General features: G+C 50.5%; 1 protein-coding gene across 4 annotated transcripts in view; it reads left to right on the top strand.

Moving 5' to 3' along the window:
• The first annotated feature begins 750 nt into the window (after positions 1 to 750).
• The window catches only part of CAMSAP1 (calmodulin regulated spectrin associated protein 1), a 55,239-nt gene continuing 42,022 nt past the window's right edge, over positions 751 to 13,967 (top strand). For 3 of the 4 annotated variants that reach the window (XM_049711705.1, XM_049711704.1, XM_049711703.1), the window contains exons 1-2: positions 752 to 905; positions 1,068 to 1,227. In XM_049711705.1, the coding sequence (XP_049567662.1) occupies positions 1,068 to 1,227 (160 nt within the window). In that variant the 5' untranslated portion in view covers positions 752 to 905. Of the gene's footprint in view, positions 906 to 1,067; positions 1,228 to 13,967 lie in introns of all 4 variants that reach the window. The other variant, XR_007478214.1, reaches the window with a different exon arrangement.

Genomic DNA, 13,967 nt, shown 5'->3' with positions numbered 1-13,967 from the left:
TCCCCATGGCTACTCTCAGGGGTGAGGACGCTGCAGTTTGTCTCGGGTGTCCAGACGCCCACCTTCCCTGGACCAGGCCCTGGAGACCATGGTTAGTGCCCACTCGGGGCGCGCCTGGGCACAGGTGATCCTGGCAGACTCTACACGCTGCAGGTGGAGGGGGTCTCCTCGGCCTCCAGTGCTGAGGCGGGAGGGCTCTCCGGTTGGGGTCCCCGGGCTCCCAGTCCCTATGGTAGGAGACACTCCAGGCTCTCTGGGTTACTTGTGTGTGTGGGTCTCTAGGCACCGAGGGCCGCTATGGGGTGAGGCGCCCCCGGCCTCCCAGCGCTGCGCTCCGGGAGGGGGAACCCCCGGGGCTGCTGTGGGGTGGAGGGTCGCGGTCGGCCTGCACAGGCGCTCGGCCCGTCGGGCGGCGGCTGGGGGCCAGTGGTCCGGACAACCCAATGCCGGGGAGGGGGAGGCGCGGCCCAGACAAAGAGATGCTGCGGGAGCCGCCGGGGCCTGTCCGCCCGCGCCGCCCGCGCCGCGCGGCCCCGCGCGGCCCCGCGCCCGCGCCCGCGGAAAGGGGACGGGTCTCGGGCGGCACCCACTGCGCCTGCGGAAGGGGGCGGGGCGAGCGCGGGCCGGCGCCCAGTGCGCCTGCGGAAGGGGGCGGGACGGGCGCGGGCTGGCGCGGCACCCACTGCGCCTGCGCCGGCTTCGGCGGCGCGCGCGCTCCCGCCGGTTGGCCACCTCCTTAGCCGCCGCCGCCGCCGCCTACGGCTCCGCGCACGCGCCCCCAGCCCCGGCCCGAGGCCTCGGCCCGCGCCCCCTGGCTCGCCGCCACCCGGCCCCGCGGGCCCCGGCTCGGCCGCGCAGCATGCAGCAGCAACACCCGCGGCGGCGGCGACGGCGGCGGCTCTGAGGTGAGGCGGCGGGGACGCGGGCCGGGCGGCGGCGGGGCGCGGGGTGCGCGGGCGGTCGGTGCCCCGCGGCCCCACGCGGGTCCCGGGCGCGGCGAGGGGCGCGGCGCCTTTGTCCCGCCCGGTCCGGCGCGGCCGGCGCTGCAGCGGCCCTTTTGTGTGCAGATGGTGGACGCGGGCGGCTGCCCGATCGGGGAGGGCTGGAGGAGGATGGAGGCCGCGCCCGACGGCGCCGTGGACATCGTGCCGCTGGACCGCTACGACCCGGCGCGGGCCAAGATCGCCGCCAACCTGCAGTGGATCTGCGCCAAGGCCTATGGCCGAGGTGGGCCGGGGGCGCGGGGGAGGGGCCGGGCCTTTGTGCAGTGTCCCCGGCGTGCGGGGCGCGGAGGCGCGGGCTGGCCCGGTGCGCTCTGCGCTCGCGTCGGGGGGCGCGCGGGTCCTGCAGGTGCGGCCAGGGATCGGCGCTCCCCTGCGCTCGCGGGCGGAACCTCTCCTGTTCGGGCGGGTCGGGCGGGAGTCCAGGGCAGAAACCCTTGATCCCGGCCTTTCCCGATTCTTACCAAATGTCAGGTGTGGAATTCCCTAGCGAGCATTCCTTTTAAATGGGTAGGGTTTCATCCGAATCATTACCTTCGGTTGATTCCTGTTTCGAAGAACTAGATAACCTTGTTATTGGTCAGGCCCTAATATGTTTAGTGGATTAAGACGCTCCGATTTCCGGCTCTTGGAATCTTACAGACCAAGTGATTCTCGTGATTGCTTGGCTCCGAAGGCTGTCTTTGATTAATTTCAGGTGCTTCGTTTCAGGTACAAAATTGAGTGCCGTGGAATCTTTAAATTTGAAGCATTTGTTTAAAAATTGCCTCTATTCTGGTGAAAACGTTCCTGTTTGTAGAGTGAGACCGAAGTGGAGAGAGAACCGTTTCAGAAGAGAGTCTGGTTGACTGGTTTTGAAAACTTGCTGAGCGGGCGTTTCCCGGTGACAGGATGTCACCGGTTGGAGTGGCCTGTGCTATGGATGGACTCGTCATGAGGATAAACACGCCCTGCAAGTCCTAGGGATTAAATGCAGCGCCTCATTTTAAGTTGGTTTTATAGCGTGCAAGGAGAGTTTCCCCCTTTATTTTGTAGATTTCAGTGTTACAGTTCTTTTTTATACTTCCACCAAGCTTTATCCAGTTCCGCGTAGTGTGATGGGGAAACAGTGATTTTGGGAAAATACAGAATTGATGAAAAGCACGAATGAAGTTTTAGAGTTAGGGACAGTGAACGAGTCATCCCGGAGCGGCCGCTTAAGGAAAAGGCTGTGACGGTTGAGCTCCGCAGGGCAGCGTGCGGCTGTCCCAACTCCGTGGCCTCCCCTTACACCCACCTCATGTCTCGTGTTGGCTGTCGGTTTGCTTTCCTTTATATTTCAGCACATCTGTTTACATCGCTAAACTCTCGCGGTTTCGTTGTACGGGTTTTTGCAGCTGTCATGGCGACCGCTTTATTCTCATCAGGTTCTTGGATTCTTCTAGCTTCCTTCCATCTTCCCCGCCTTGCTTTTCCAGTGCTGTGTAGTATTTCACAGGAAGCTCGTTCACCGTTCCTGGGCGCTGGCTGGGTTCCAGGTCTCCGCTCTCAAGCACAGTGCGTTCTTGGGCAGGGCTCTTGGGGCACATGTGCAAAGTTTCACTCCTGGGTGTATTTTTAAGATTTTTGCATATGGAGGTGGCTAAGGTTCTGGTACTGAATGCTGTATAGACACAGATGCTTTTAAAAAGCCCTCTCGTTGTTTGCTTTCCAATTTCTTAAGCTCAGTGAATGCATTTTTATCTTGTTGCATTCAGCTTTGGCATTCAGCATGGGACTTGTCAGCTCTCTGGCAATAAATATGCATCTCTTTCAGTGTCACTGTTGGATTAGTCGGGTTTTATTTCCAGTACCAAGTCACTCTTTAATACTTGTTGACTCTTCAGATAACTAATTCAAAAGCTGATATTAAAATTGGCTTTAAAGTTTTGAAATGACTGAAGGTGTGTATTTATAGAACAGAACGTGGGCAGGAGCTGCAGGAGACGAGAGGCTGTCTGAGGCTCTAAGGCTGGGCTGCACGTTGCCCATCCCTTGGCTGGGTTGTGCTCATCAAACTGACCTCAGGAGGTCTGCTTTCCAGTCATTTTTGCAAAATGAGAATGCTTCTCCATTCTGTACCTTGCTTCAGGAAGGGGAGCCGGTGTAATTTTTTTTTCTAACTGAGAGCTGCTCTTTAAATTTACAAATTTGGGTGATCCCATTTCAGATGACGGAGAAGACTCGCCTGGGCTCAGCTGAAGTGATTTATTCTGTTTAGTGGGTGTGGGGGTCACAGCCTGGGTGGGAGGTTCCCTGCTACCCAGCGTGGGGTGCTGTCTTTCAGGAGACAGGCCGGGGAGGGGGTTTTGTTAGGGTAGCTTGGATCCTTTCCCCCAGAGCTCTTCCTAATCCAGGGGCCTGCTCTTTGTTTCGTCTTCTGGACGTCTCCACGTGCGTCTCCAGCTTAGCTTTCAGTTAATTAGACACGGCAGTTTCAGTCTGCATGCTTTAACTGTAAATCAGCTTTTGGTGGGCATGATGGTGGAAGTGGCCTAAATCTTTACTTGTTACACGGTTGTTCATTAGGTAGCTAAATGAAACCCAGCACTGTTTGTATAGGAACTGAAAGCATGCGGACGCTCCAGGGCTAGGTGCTCTGAGGCTGCCTTGTTTTGCGTTTGCCTTTTGGGACTCTCTCTGTGTCCCCAAGGCCACCGTCTGCCATTTGGAGTAAGTGGGGGGGCTCAGGAGCTCACCCTTGGCCAGGCCTGGAGGAGGCATATGGTTGTGCAGAAACGTTTCCTCCAGTTTTCTGCCTCTGGTGCCACAGCCAGGAACCGTGGGCCGGCTTGTGCTTTTATTTTTAGATTCTCCTCTTTTTTGGGTTAACTCTTGTTTCACGGACAGTGTTTTAATCATTTCTTCAGAAATAATATATTGGATATGTGGAAAGTTGTTCACTTAAAAGTGTCAGTAAGAAGCAGTAGAACCTGCTCAGCTGGAATATTTTTGTGACGTCCTTTTGGGTGAAAGTTGTAGTTAATTGGTAAAGTTTACAGGTGTGACTTGGAAGTTTATTTTACAGAATAGAGTGCTGGACTGGAGCTACTGCATTCCTGACTTTTGATTTTAGTCCATGACCTTAGGAAACCTAAAGGTATTTGGGCCTTGGTTTCAGGGACAGTGGGGGAGTAATAGCTTTTGTTATCTCCCAAGGACAATGTTGAAAAAGTGACCCAGGGAAAGTACTAGAAGGGACTCGGCTCTCGCAAGTGTGTTGCTGTGTAGCTCAGTGGTGGTCGTTTCGCCCTCTGAGGAGCCCTGGAAGCCAAGCTGCAACTCACCACGAGCTGAGCTGCCCTGAACCACGCCAGACGGGACCGTAGGGGCCACCAGGGTCACCCTTCCCTTTTTACCAGCAGTCAGCTGGGATTGAGAGGGGCCACAGGGCTGTCCGGAGCCCACTGCTAGTGAGGGGTGGACACTCTTGTCCTTCCACAATCTTGTTAATTAAACCACTGATTTGGAAACCACGTTGTGGGAGGGGAAATCTGTGCGGCCATGGGCGGGGTATTTGTAACCAAGCCGCTGCCGGCTGTCTCATTACTTAGACCACAAGGACAGCTCGGGCTCTCTGTTTGATATTGATATTATTGATATTAGGAGCAAAATCCCTAGAAGAAGGGTAGAAGGGTCACCACCTTCCTTTGTTGTCTGATGTTTGGCTAAAAGGGAGCACGTGCTCAGCACTCCTCTCCCGGCCCGGAACCGGAAATGACATCGGCCGCTGCTCTCGCCCCTGGACTCGCGGGGGACCAGTGGCTGCTCGAGTCTTGGTGGGGAGGCCCTCGTTCGTAAGCACGTTGGCAAGTTTCTTTGATGTGATGATTTGCTCAGATTATTGGTTATTGAGTTAGATTTTATATTTTAATAGTCTTTTGTTTTTAGCACGGGATTTTTTTTTTTTTTTTTTTTTTTTTTTTTGCGGTACGCGGGCCTCTCACTGCTGTGGCCCCTCCCGCCGCGGAGCACAGGCTCCGGACGCGCAGGCCCAGCGGCCATGGCTCACGGGCCCAGCTGCTCCGCGGCATGTGGGATCTTCCCGGACCGGGGCACGAACCCGCGTCCCCTGCATCGGCAGGCGGACTCTCAACCACTGCGCCACCAGGGAAGCCCCTTAGCGCGGGATTTGAGTGCTGCTTAGTTGGGAGCTTACGGAGCAGCCTGGGTGCATCTGCTCAGTGGTACTAGGTACTGTGGGGGTCAGGTCGCTGGCTGGCGTTGTAGCCTGACCTTCCGCTCTGCTTGGGTGTGCTGAGAACCGCCTGGTGTCTGTGAGGTCAGGGGTCAGGGTTACCCCATTTAGTGCCATGTCTGCAGGACAGTCAGTGCTCACATACTCGTCAGATTGGTGATAGAGTTGGAAACGCCTTTGAAACAGGTGGAATAGAAAGATTTCTGTCCTGGTGGCCGTACGTGGACGAATTTTCATTTCTAAAGCTATAGCAGTTTATACAAGTTCCCCTTCCTGTCCTGATGCCACAAATTGAATATTAGCCAAGGAATGTAAATCTGTCTCTAAGTTCAGACTTTGAATCTGAGCGACCCTCAGAAGGCTCGGCCCCTGTTGTGCTTCAGAATGTTGAATTTGTGGAACTATTCTTACAAAAGCCCTTAATATTTTCTCTGTATGACATTTATCCTCCTGATAGCCTATAGCTTCTGCTGTTGGTCTTTCGGTGGCTGTATCACCATTATATGTACCAGTCTCCTGTTCTACTTCCTACTTCAACTGTTGAGAAACTCAGATTGCTGTCATTTTTCATCTAATCACATGGTAACCAGGATGGAGCCAATATTACATTCATGCAGCCAGTAATAGCCGTCATGTGCATATGAAGTTGTATGATGTTATCTCTTTAGTTGCTTAAAAGTCACATGAATTATTGACACATGCAAAGGAAAATGAAATAATGCAAGGACTGAAAAATGGCGGCACGGCATTAGTCCACGGGCTGTCTTGAGGTAGACTATGGAACTGTCTGGTGGGCACACAGGGACCAGGGCTGCAGGCAGGGGGCAGTGGTCGCTGTGGGAGGGCTGCCAGGGGAGGCTCCGTGGGGAGACGGGCTTTGAAGGGTGCCTGATATTTGGAAAACCACCCCCAAGAGTAGAGCAGAGCGCATCCGGCAGGTTCCGTGCAGAGGGAGAAGAGTTCTTGGGCCCTGAGTCGATTAACCTTGTTGTGACAGAGGATTTGTGGACCGAAATAGTAGGTGATTAGTTTGGAAAACAGTGAGGGCCAGATTGTTCACGGTGTTGCAGGCTGGCTAGCGAGTTCTTTCACGATGTATGCCTCGGGAGGTTTTCGCGTGGGGTGGTGATGGGCTGAGAGACAGCCTGGCGAGATTCTTCTAGCAGGTTAGAGTGGGAAGAGGCTGTAGTCAGTGGAGTATCCAGGAGCTCGTCTCAGCCCGTTCAGGCCGCTGTAACAAGACATCAGAGACTGGGGTGGCTTAAGAACAGCAGACATTTTTCTCATGATTTTGGAGGGTGGAAGGTCAAGGTCAAGGTGCCGGCAGATTCGGTGTCTGGTGAGAGCCTGCTTCCTGGTTTGTAGACGGCCGTCTTCTCGCTGCGCCCTCATGGCAGAAAGGGTGAGGGAGCTTCATTATATGGGCTCAGATCCCATTCCTGAGGGCTCCACCCTCATGACCTAATCGCCTTCCCAAAGCCCCATCTCCTAATACCTTCTTCTCCTTGGGGGTTACGTTTCATTACGTGAATTTTGGGGGACACACCCATTAAGTCCATTGCAGAGCTGATGTCGCTTTGGCTTGAAGAACCAAGGTCTTGGCCAGCTTGTCGGCAGTGGGAACTAGAAAGGTAGGTTGAGCCAACAGATATTAGGAAGGCAGAGTGGTCGAGACTGGGCTGATGATGAGGTGGGCTGGCAAGTGGGCGCGCGCGGGGAGGGGTCAGCTGGGGGGCCACCTGGAGCCTGCGGTGCCCTTGACGGGGGTATTTATAGTCTCTATTCCCTGGGGCTTTCCTACTTTCATGGCTTTGTTGTCGCATAGAGAGAGGTGATCTTTGAGTTTTATTTCTGTTTCTGATTTCTTTCGTGTTCCCTCGCCTAGCCCTCTTTTTCTTATTGTCCATGCTAACTAGTTCACTTAAATATCCCTCAGTCACTGTCCTCCAGTTATTTCAAACTCAGGCAAAAGTAAACTTGAATCAATTCAGCTGAACAGTATGTTGTGGCCTGTGGGGTCCTCAGCGTGCTTCTCAGGGCTCACGGGGTGCTGGCCGTGGCCTTGCAAACGTAGACCTGTGATGCAAGGCCAAGGAGACTAGTGCCTGAGAGAGGAGCAAGTGCTCCGGCAGAACAGGTAAGGGAGGGTGAGAAACACCCCTGAGGGAATCTGGAATGTTCCATTCAAGAAGGTAAAGCCGACTGTGCGGCTCAGGTGGGTAAGAACCTAGTGAAGGTGAGGGAACAGAGAACCGGGACAAGGAGGGCGGGGAGAGTGCTGCATCCTCCAGGCTAAGGGAAAGCATAGCGTTCTAGTTGGGGTGGGATGTGAACTTAGCTGCTGCAGAGTTAGATGAATGTAAGATGAATGTAGATTGGACAGAACGCCTAGGGCCAGATCTTGGAATGCCTTGAATGGCTGATAATTTGGGGTTTTTGTTGTATGTGAATTGGGGAGCCATTGAAGATTTCTCAGGAGGGAAGAGATGTATTAAACCTTGGCTTTTTAGAGAAGTCTCTGTAGGATGGGTTAATGCCCATTGTTGGGTATACAGTGAAGAATTTTATTTTGCACCTTTGAGAAAACGAACTTCATTGAGATAGATGTACTTTACATACAATAAAATGCACACTTTTTTTTTTTTTTTTTTTTTTTTTTGCGGTACGTGGGCCTCTCACTGCTGTGGCCTCTCCCGTCGCGGAGCACAGGCTCCGGACGCGCAGGCTCAGCCGCCATGCCTCACGGGCCCAGCCGCTCCGCGGCATGTGGGATCCTCCTGGACCGGGGCAGGAACCCGCGTCCCCTGCATCGGCAGGCGGACTCTCAACCACTGCGCCACCAGGGAAGCCCAATGCACACGTTTTTAAGAGTGTAGTTTGATGAGTTTAAACAAATGCATACACCCCTGTGCACAGGGCCACAATCAAGGTAAGACCTTTTCATCACCTCCGAGGGTTTCCTTGAGCCCCCTGCAGTCAGTCCCTGCCCGTAGGCTCACTGATGTGCTCCTGTCACTGTAGATTAGGTTGGTCCTTCTGGAGTGTCACATGCCTCTAGTCATACATCAAGTGTTCTTGGTCTGGCTTCCTTTACTTACTAGTATTTTAGAGACCCATCCATGTGTAGAGACCTTTTCGCTTAGGGCTGCTAATAGTCTTCATTGTTTGGCTCCCCACATTTTACTTACCTTTTAAAAAAATTTATTTATTCATTCATTTATTTTGGCTGCGTTGGGTCTTAGTTGTGGCACGCGGGACCTTCGTTGTGGCATGCGGGATCTTTTTTAGTTGCGGCATGCAGACTTCTTAGTTGCGTTTTAAAACATTTATTTATTTATTTAATACTTACTCAGTTGTTGATGGACACTCGGATTGCTTCCAGTTTTGTCTACTATGAAGAAAGCTGCTGTGAATATTCAAGTCTGTGTGGGCGTGTGTTTTCATTTGTCTTGGGTAGATACCTGGCCATGGAGTTACTGGGTCATATAAGTGTGTTTAACCACTCAGTTGTTTTCCATAGTGGCTGTGTCATTTTTTATGTCCACCAGCAAAGTGTGGCATGAGAGTTGCAGTTGCTCTGTATCCTTGCCAACACGTGGCATTGTCAGTGTTTTAAATAGTAGCCATTCAAGTGTGTGGGCTGTGATAACTCATTGTGGTTTGGGTATGCACTTCCCTGCTGACTAATGATGATGAGCTTTTTTTTTTTTTTAATAAATGTATTTATTTGTGTTTTGGCTGCATTTGGTCTTCGTTGCTGCACATGGGCTTTCTCTAGTTGCGGCGAGCGGGGGCTACTCTTCGTTGCAGTGCAGGGGCTTCTCATTGCGGTGGCTTCTCTCGTTTCAGAGCACGGGCTCTAGGCGCGCGGGCTTCAGTAGTTGTGGCACACAGGCTCTAGAGCGCAGGCTCAGTAGTTGTGGCGCACGGGCTTAGTTGCTCCCTGGCACGTGGGATCTTCCCGGACCAGGGATCGAACTCGTGTCCCCTGTATTGGCAGGTGGATTCTTAACCACTGTGCCACCAGGGAAGTCCCAGGGCTTGGATTATTGATTTGAGATCTATCCTCTTTTCTAGTGTAAGCATTTAGTGCTATAAATTTTCCACACGGTACTGCCTTAGCCGCATCCCACATATGTTGGTATGTTGTATTTTCGTTCAGTTCGATGTATCTCTCTTTATTTCCTTTGATACTTCCTATTTGATTCATGAATTATTTAAAAGTGTGATTTCCAGTTGTTGAGATTTTCCTGTTTGTGTTTTAGGTATTATTTCTAGTCTGGTTCCATTATGGTAGGATAGCATACTCTGTGTGATTTCTGTTCTTTTAAACTTGTTAAGGTTTGTTTTATGGCCCAGGATAAGGTCTGTTTTGGTGAATGTTCTGTGGGCATTTGAAGAAAGGCATTTTCTGTTGCTGGGTGGAGTGTTCTACACAGGTCAGTTAGATTCTCTTTATTGGTTGTGTTGTTCAGATCTTCCTCCTTGTTGATTTTATGTCTGAATTCTGTCAGTTCTGGTAGGTGATGTTTAAGTCCCTCACTATGCTTGTAGTGTCTATTTCTCTTTACAGCTCTGTCCATTTTTTTTTTTTTTAAATAAGTTCTGAGGCTCTGTACTTTGGTGCGTACACATTAAGGGTTGTAAAGTCTTCTTGGTGGATTGACCCCTTTACTGTTAATGTAATGTCCCGCTTTGTCTCTAGTAATTTTCTTTCTACTTTATCAGATATTAATATAGCTATTCCTGTTTTTTTTTTTAAACAATGTTTGCCTGTTATAGCCTTCTCTATCCCTTTACTTTCAGTCTACCTACATCGTTGAATTTGAAGTAAGCTGCTTATAAACCACATATAGTTGTGTTGTGTTTTTTAACCTGCTCTGCCAATCTTTGTCTTTTACTCGGTGTATTTAGAGTATTTACATTTAATGTAATTGTTACTGTTTAAGTCTGACATTATTTATTCTGTTTGTTTTCTGTTGTTCCTGGTTTTGTTTTGTTTTTTGGGGCCTTCTTGTGGATTACTTGACTTTTTTTAGGATTCCATCTTGATTTATTTATCTCATTTTGGGGTATATCTGTATAGCTATCTTAGTGATTGCTCTGGGTATTACAGTATACATATGTGACTTCCAACAGTTGACAGGTATTGTTTTATCATTTTGAGTGAGGTGTGGAAACCTTTTGTCCATTTAGGTTCCTTTGCTCTCCCCACTTTTTTTTTTTTTTTGCGGTACGCGGGCCTCTCCTGTCGCGGAGCACAGGCTCCAGATGCGCAGGCTCAGCGGCCATGGCTCACGGGCCCAGCTGCTCCGCGGCATGTGGGATCCTCCCGGACCGGGGCACAAACCCGTGTCCCCTGCATCGGCAGGCGGACTCTCAACCACTGCGCCACCAGGGAAGCCCCCGCTCTCCCCACTTTTAAATACTACCGTTGTCCTGAGTACCTGAAGGTGTTGTAGATTTGTTTGTCATCAGATATAATTTAGAAAACTCAGGAGAAGGGTAGTCTATTGTATTTACACTTATTACCCATTTCTTTACATTATTTTTTCTTCCTGGTTCTCCAAGATTCCTTTTTTTTTTAATCATTTTCACAGTTCCCTTTTTTAAAAAATTTATTTATTTAATTTATTTTTTGCTGTGTTGGGTTTTCGTTGCTGTGTGCGGGCTTTCTTTAGTTGCAGCGAGCGGGGGCTACTCTTCGTCGTGGTGCACAGGCTTCTCATTGTGGTGGCTTCTCTTGTGGAGCATGGGCTCTAGGTGCGCGGGATTCAGTAGTTGTGGCACGCGGGCTCAGTAGTTGTGGCTCACAGGCTCTAGAGCACAGACTCAGTAGTTGTGGTGCATGGGCTTAGTTGCTCCGTGGCATGTGGGATCTTCCTGGACCAGGGCTTGAACCCGTGTCTCCTGCATTGGCAGGCGGATTCTTAACCGCTCTGCTACCAGGGAAGACCTTTGTATTTTTAAAAATCATTTTCTTTCTATTTGGAGAATTTCCTTTAGCCTTTTTTTTTTTTTTTTTTTTTTTTTTTTGCGGTACACGGGCCTCTCACTCTTGTGGTCTCTCCCGTTGCGGAGCACAGGCTCCGGATGCGCAGGCTCAGCGGCCATGGCTCACAGGCCCAGCTGCTCCGCGGCATGTGGGATCTTCCCGGACCGGGGCACGAACCTGCGTCCCCTGCATCGGCAGGCGGACTGTCAACCACTGCGCCACCAGGGAAGCCCCCTCCTTTAGCCTCTTTTAAGGTTTTCTAGAGACAGTTTTTTTTACCCTAAGTTTTCTTTTGTCTGTGAATGTCTTTATTTCTCCTTCATTCCTTGAGGATAGTTTTGCCAGATATGGAATCTGGTTGGCAGTTCTTTTCCTCAAGCACTTGTAATGTGTGCCACTTCCCCCGGCCTCTGTGGCTCAGAGGAGAAACCCACTGTCAGTTGAGTTGGTGTTCCCTTTTCCTTCACATGTTCTTTCTTTACAGCTGCTCCAAAATACTTTCTTCGTCTTTAGTTTTCATGAGTTCAATTACGCTGTGTCTTGGCATGGAGTTTTTGGGTGTAGCCTATCTGGGGTTCACTCAGTTTCTTGAAATCAGTGGGTTTATATGTTTTGCCATGTTTGGGAAGTTTTCAGCCATTATTTCCTTAAATATTGTTTCAGCCCTACTCACCTTCTTTCCTGGGACTCCAGTGATACGAATATTGGATCTTTTGTTATTCTCCCACAGGTCCCTGAGGCTCTGTCCATTTTATTTTTTTCAGTATATTTTCTCTGTTGTTCAGATTGGGTAAATTCTGTTTATCTGTCTGCAAGTTCACTGATTCTGTCCTCTGTCGTCTCTACTTTACTGTTGAGACTGGTGAGTTTTAAAGTCTGTGACTCTGTTTTTCAGTTCTATATTTGATTCCTTTTATAACTCCTTTGCTGACTTTTTTTTTTCCAATTTTCGTTTATTTCAGGAGACTTTGTGATTGCCTGTGGAGCCATGTTTTTGACACTTGTTTTAAAGTCCCTTGTCGGATAATTCCAACGCCTTGGTGTCAGTCGATTCTCTTTTCTCATTAAAGTCATGGTTTTCTTGCTTCTGGTTATGGTAGGCGATCTTTGCTTGCTTCCCGGTCATTGTGGCTCTATGTTAGGTGAGTCTGGGTGCTACTTAAGTTTCTTTGTCATCGTCAGCAGTCTCCCTGCTGAGGTCCTGCCTGCAGGTCCTGGCCACTCTGTGGACTGTGGCTCCAGCGGCAGTGTCATGTCCAGAGCCTCGTGGTACCATTTTGTTGTACTTGGTGTGTCTGGTGCCTCTGGGCTTCCCACCGTCCCTGCGGGCGCTGCTTTAGGAGGCGGAAGGAGCGCCTCTGGGTGGGGTGGGGGTGGGATTCTCTGTGGCGGCCGCCCCTGCCTCTGGGGGATGCAGAGTGTTTCCTGGGCTGCCCGTCATGCTGAGGTCGCACTGCTGGACCCCCCTGGTTCCCGGTGATGAGTGGGGGTGTCTCTGGCCTGATGGGAAGGAGAGCGCTTCCAGGTTGGGTGCCCTGTGGAGGTGGGTGTGGGGCTTCCTGTCACTCCCTCGCTGCTTCTGCCAGGCTGGCCTGGTGTAGTAGGTGGGACTCCGCTTCCACCTGGAGCAGGAATGAGCCCGCTTGGCTTGCCTTCTGTTTCCAGGCTGGGGGTCAGGAAGTACCAGGCCTGGGTCACCTTTTGTTGGGGGGGGGTTGTAAGACGCCCTGTTGCTGTGCTTGGCCAGTCCTGGGTTCCCAACCAGCTTGCCTTCCTCGTCCACCTTTCAGAGTTCTCTGCTGGGTAGCCTTTGAGTTCCTTCCAGGGTTTACAGTTGTGCCTGGTAGAGAGGAGCAGGGAAGGACTAATCTGTGCCACCTCGTCCTGACTAGGAGCTCCTTCTGGCCGCTTTGCACGCTCTTCCTTTGTCTGTGGATTTTAGCAGTATCACTGTGATGTTCTTTGGTGTGTGGATTTCTCCCTCCCTCCCTTCCTCCCTTCCTTCTGGGAAGCATGAATTTTACAAGTATTGGAAAATGCTTGTCCATTATCTGTCGGAATACTGTTTCTGCCCCATATTTTCTCTCCTTTCTTTCTGGGTCTCCAGTCACACTCCTGCGACACTAAGCGGTGTTTGTTGTTTACCTTCTGTTGCTGTGTTTTCTCTCCTCTGTGTGTAATGTGCTATTCAGCAATCCAGTGTGGAAATTCAGTTTAGTTACTGTATTTTTCTGCTCTGGAATTCCTACTTGGTTCTTTTTCAGATCTGCCAAGTTCTTTTGTCTTTTTTTAAAAAATAATTTCCAGTTTTCTGCCAGAATCCTTAGTCTTATCTTTTTTCGTTTCATTGTTTTAAGCATGGTCATTGAAAGTCTGGCTGATACCTCCGGTTAGGGGTCCCGAGGGCCCGTTATTTCATCCTTGGTTTTCAGCCATTTGATTATGCAGTGTGTGGACCTGGTTTCCTTCAAGTTGGTTCCTAAGCCTGTAAATTGGTTTCTTACCAGATATGGGGATATTCTAGGCATTATTTATTCAAATGCTTTTTCTGTACCCATCTCCTTTCTGCAGTAACATAATTACTAAATCTTTCAATGTTGTCCCACAGCTCCCTTAGGCTCTGCCTTCCATTCTGTTGATTTTCCCTCTGCTCTTCAGGTAGATTTCTTCTGTTGGTCTGTCTTCAAGTTCACTGACTCTTTCCTCTGTTGTTTGGTTTGCCTTTTTTTTTTTAATTTAACTTAATTTTTATTTC

The sequence above is a fragment of the Orcinus orca genome, chromosome 6 (genome assembly GCF_937001465.1).
Source record: "Orcinus orca chromosome 6, mOrcOrc1.1, whole genome shotgun sequence".
Lineage (NCBI taxonomy): Eukaryota > Metazoa > Chordata > Mammalia > Artiodactyla > Delphinidae > Orcinus > Orcinus orca.
Note: the sequence above shows the minus strand (reverse complement) of the source record. Positions and strands in the feature narration are given on the sequence as shown.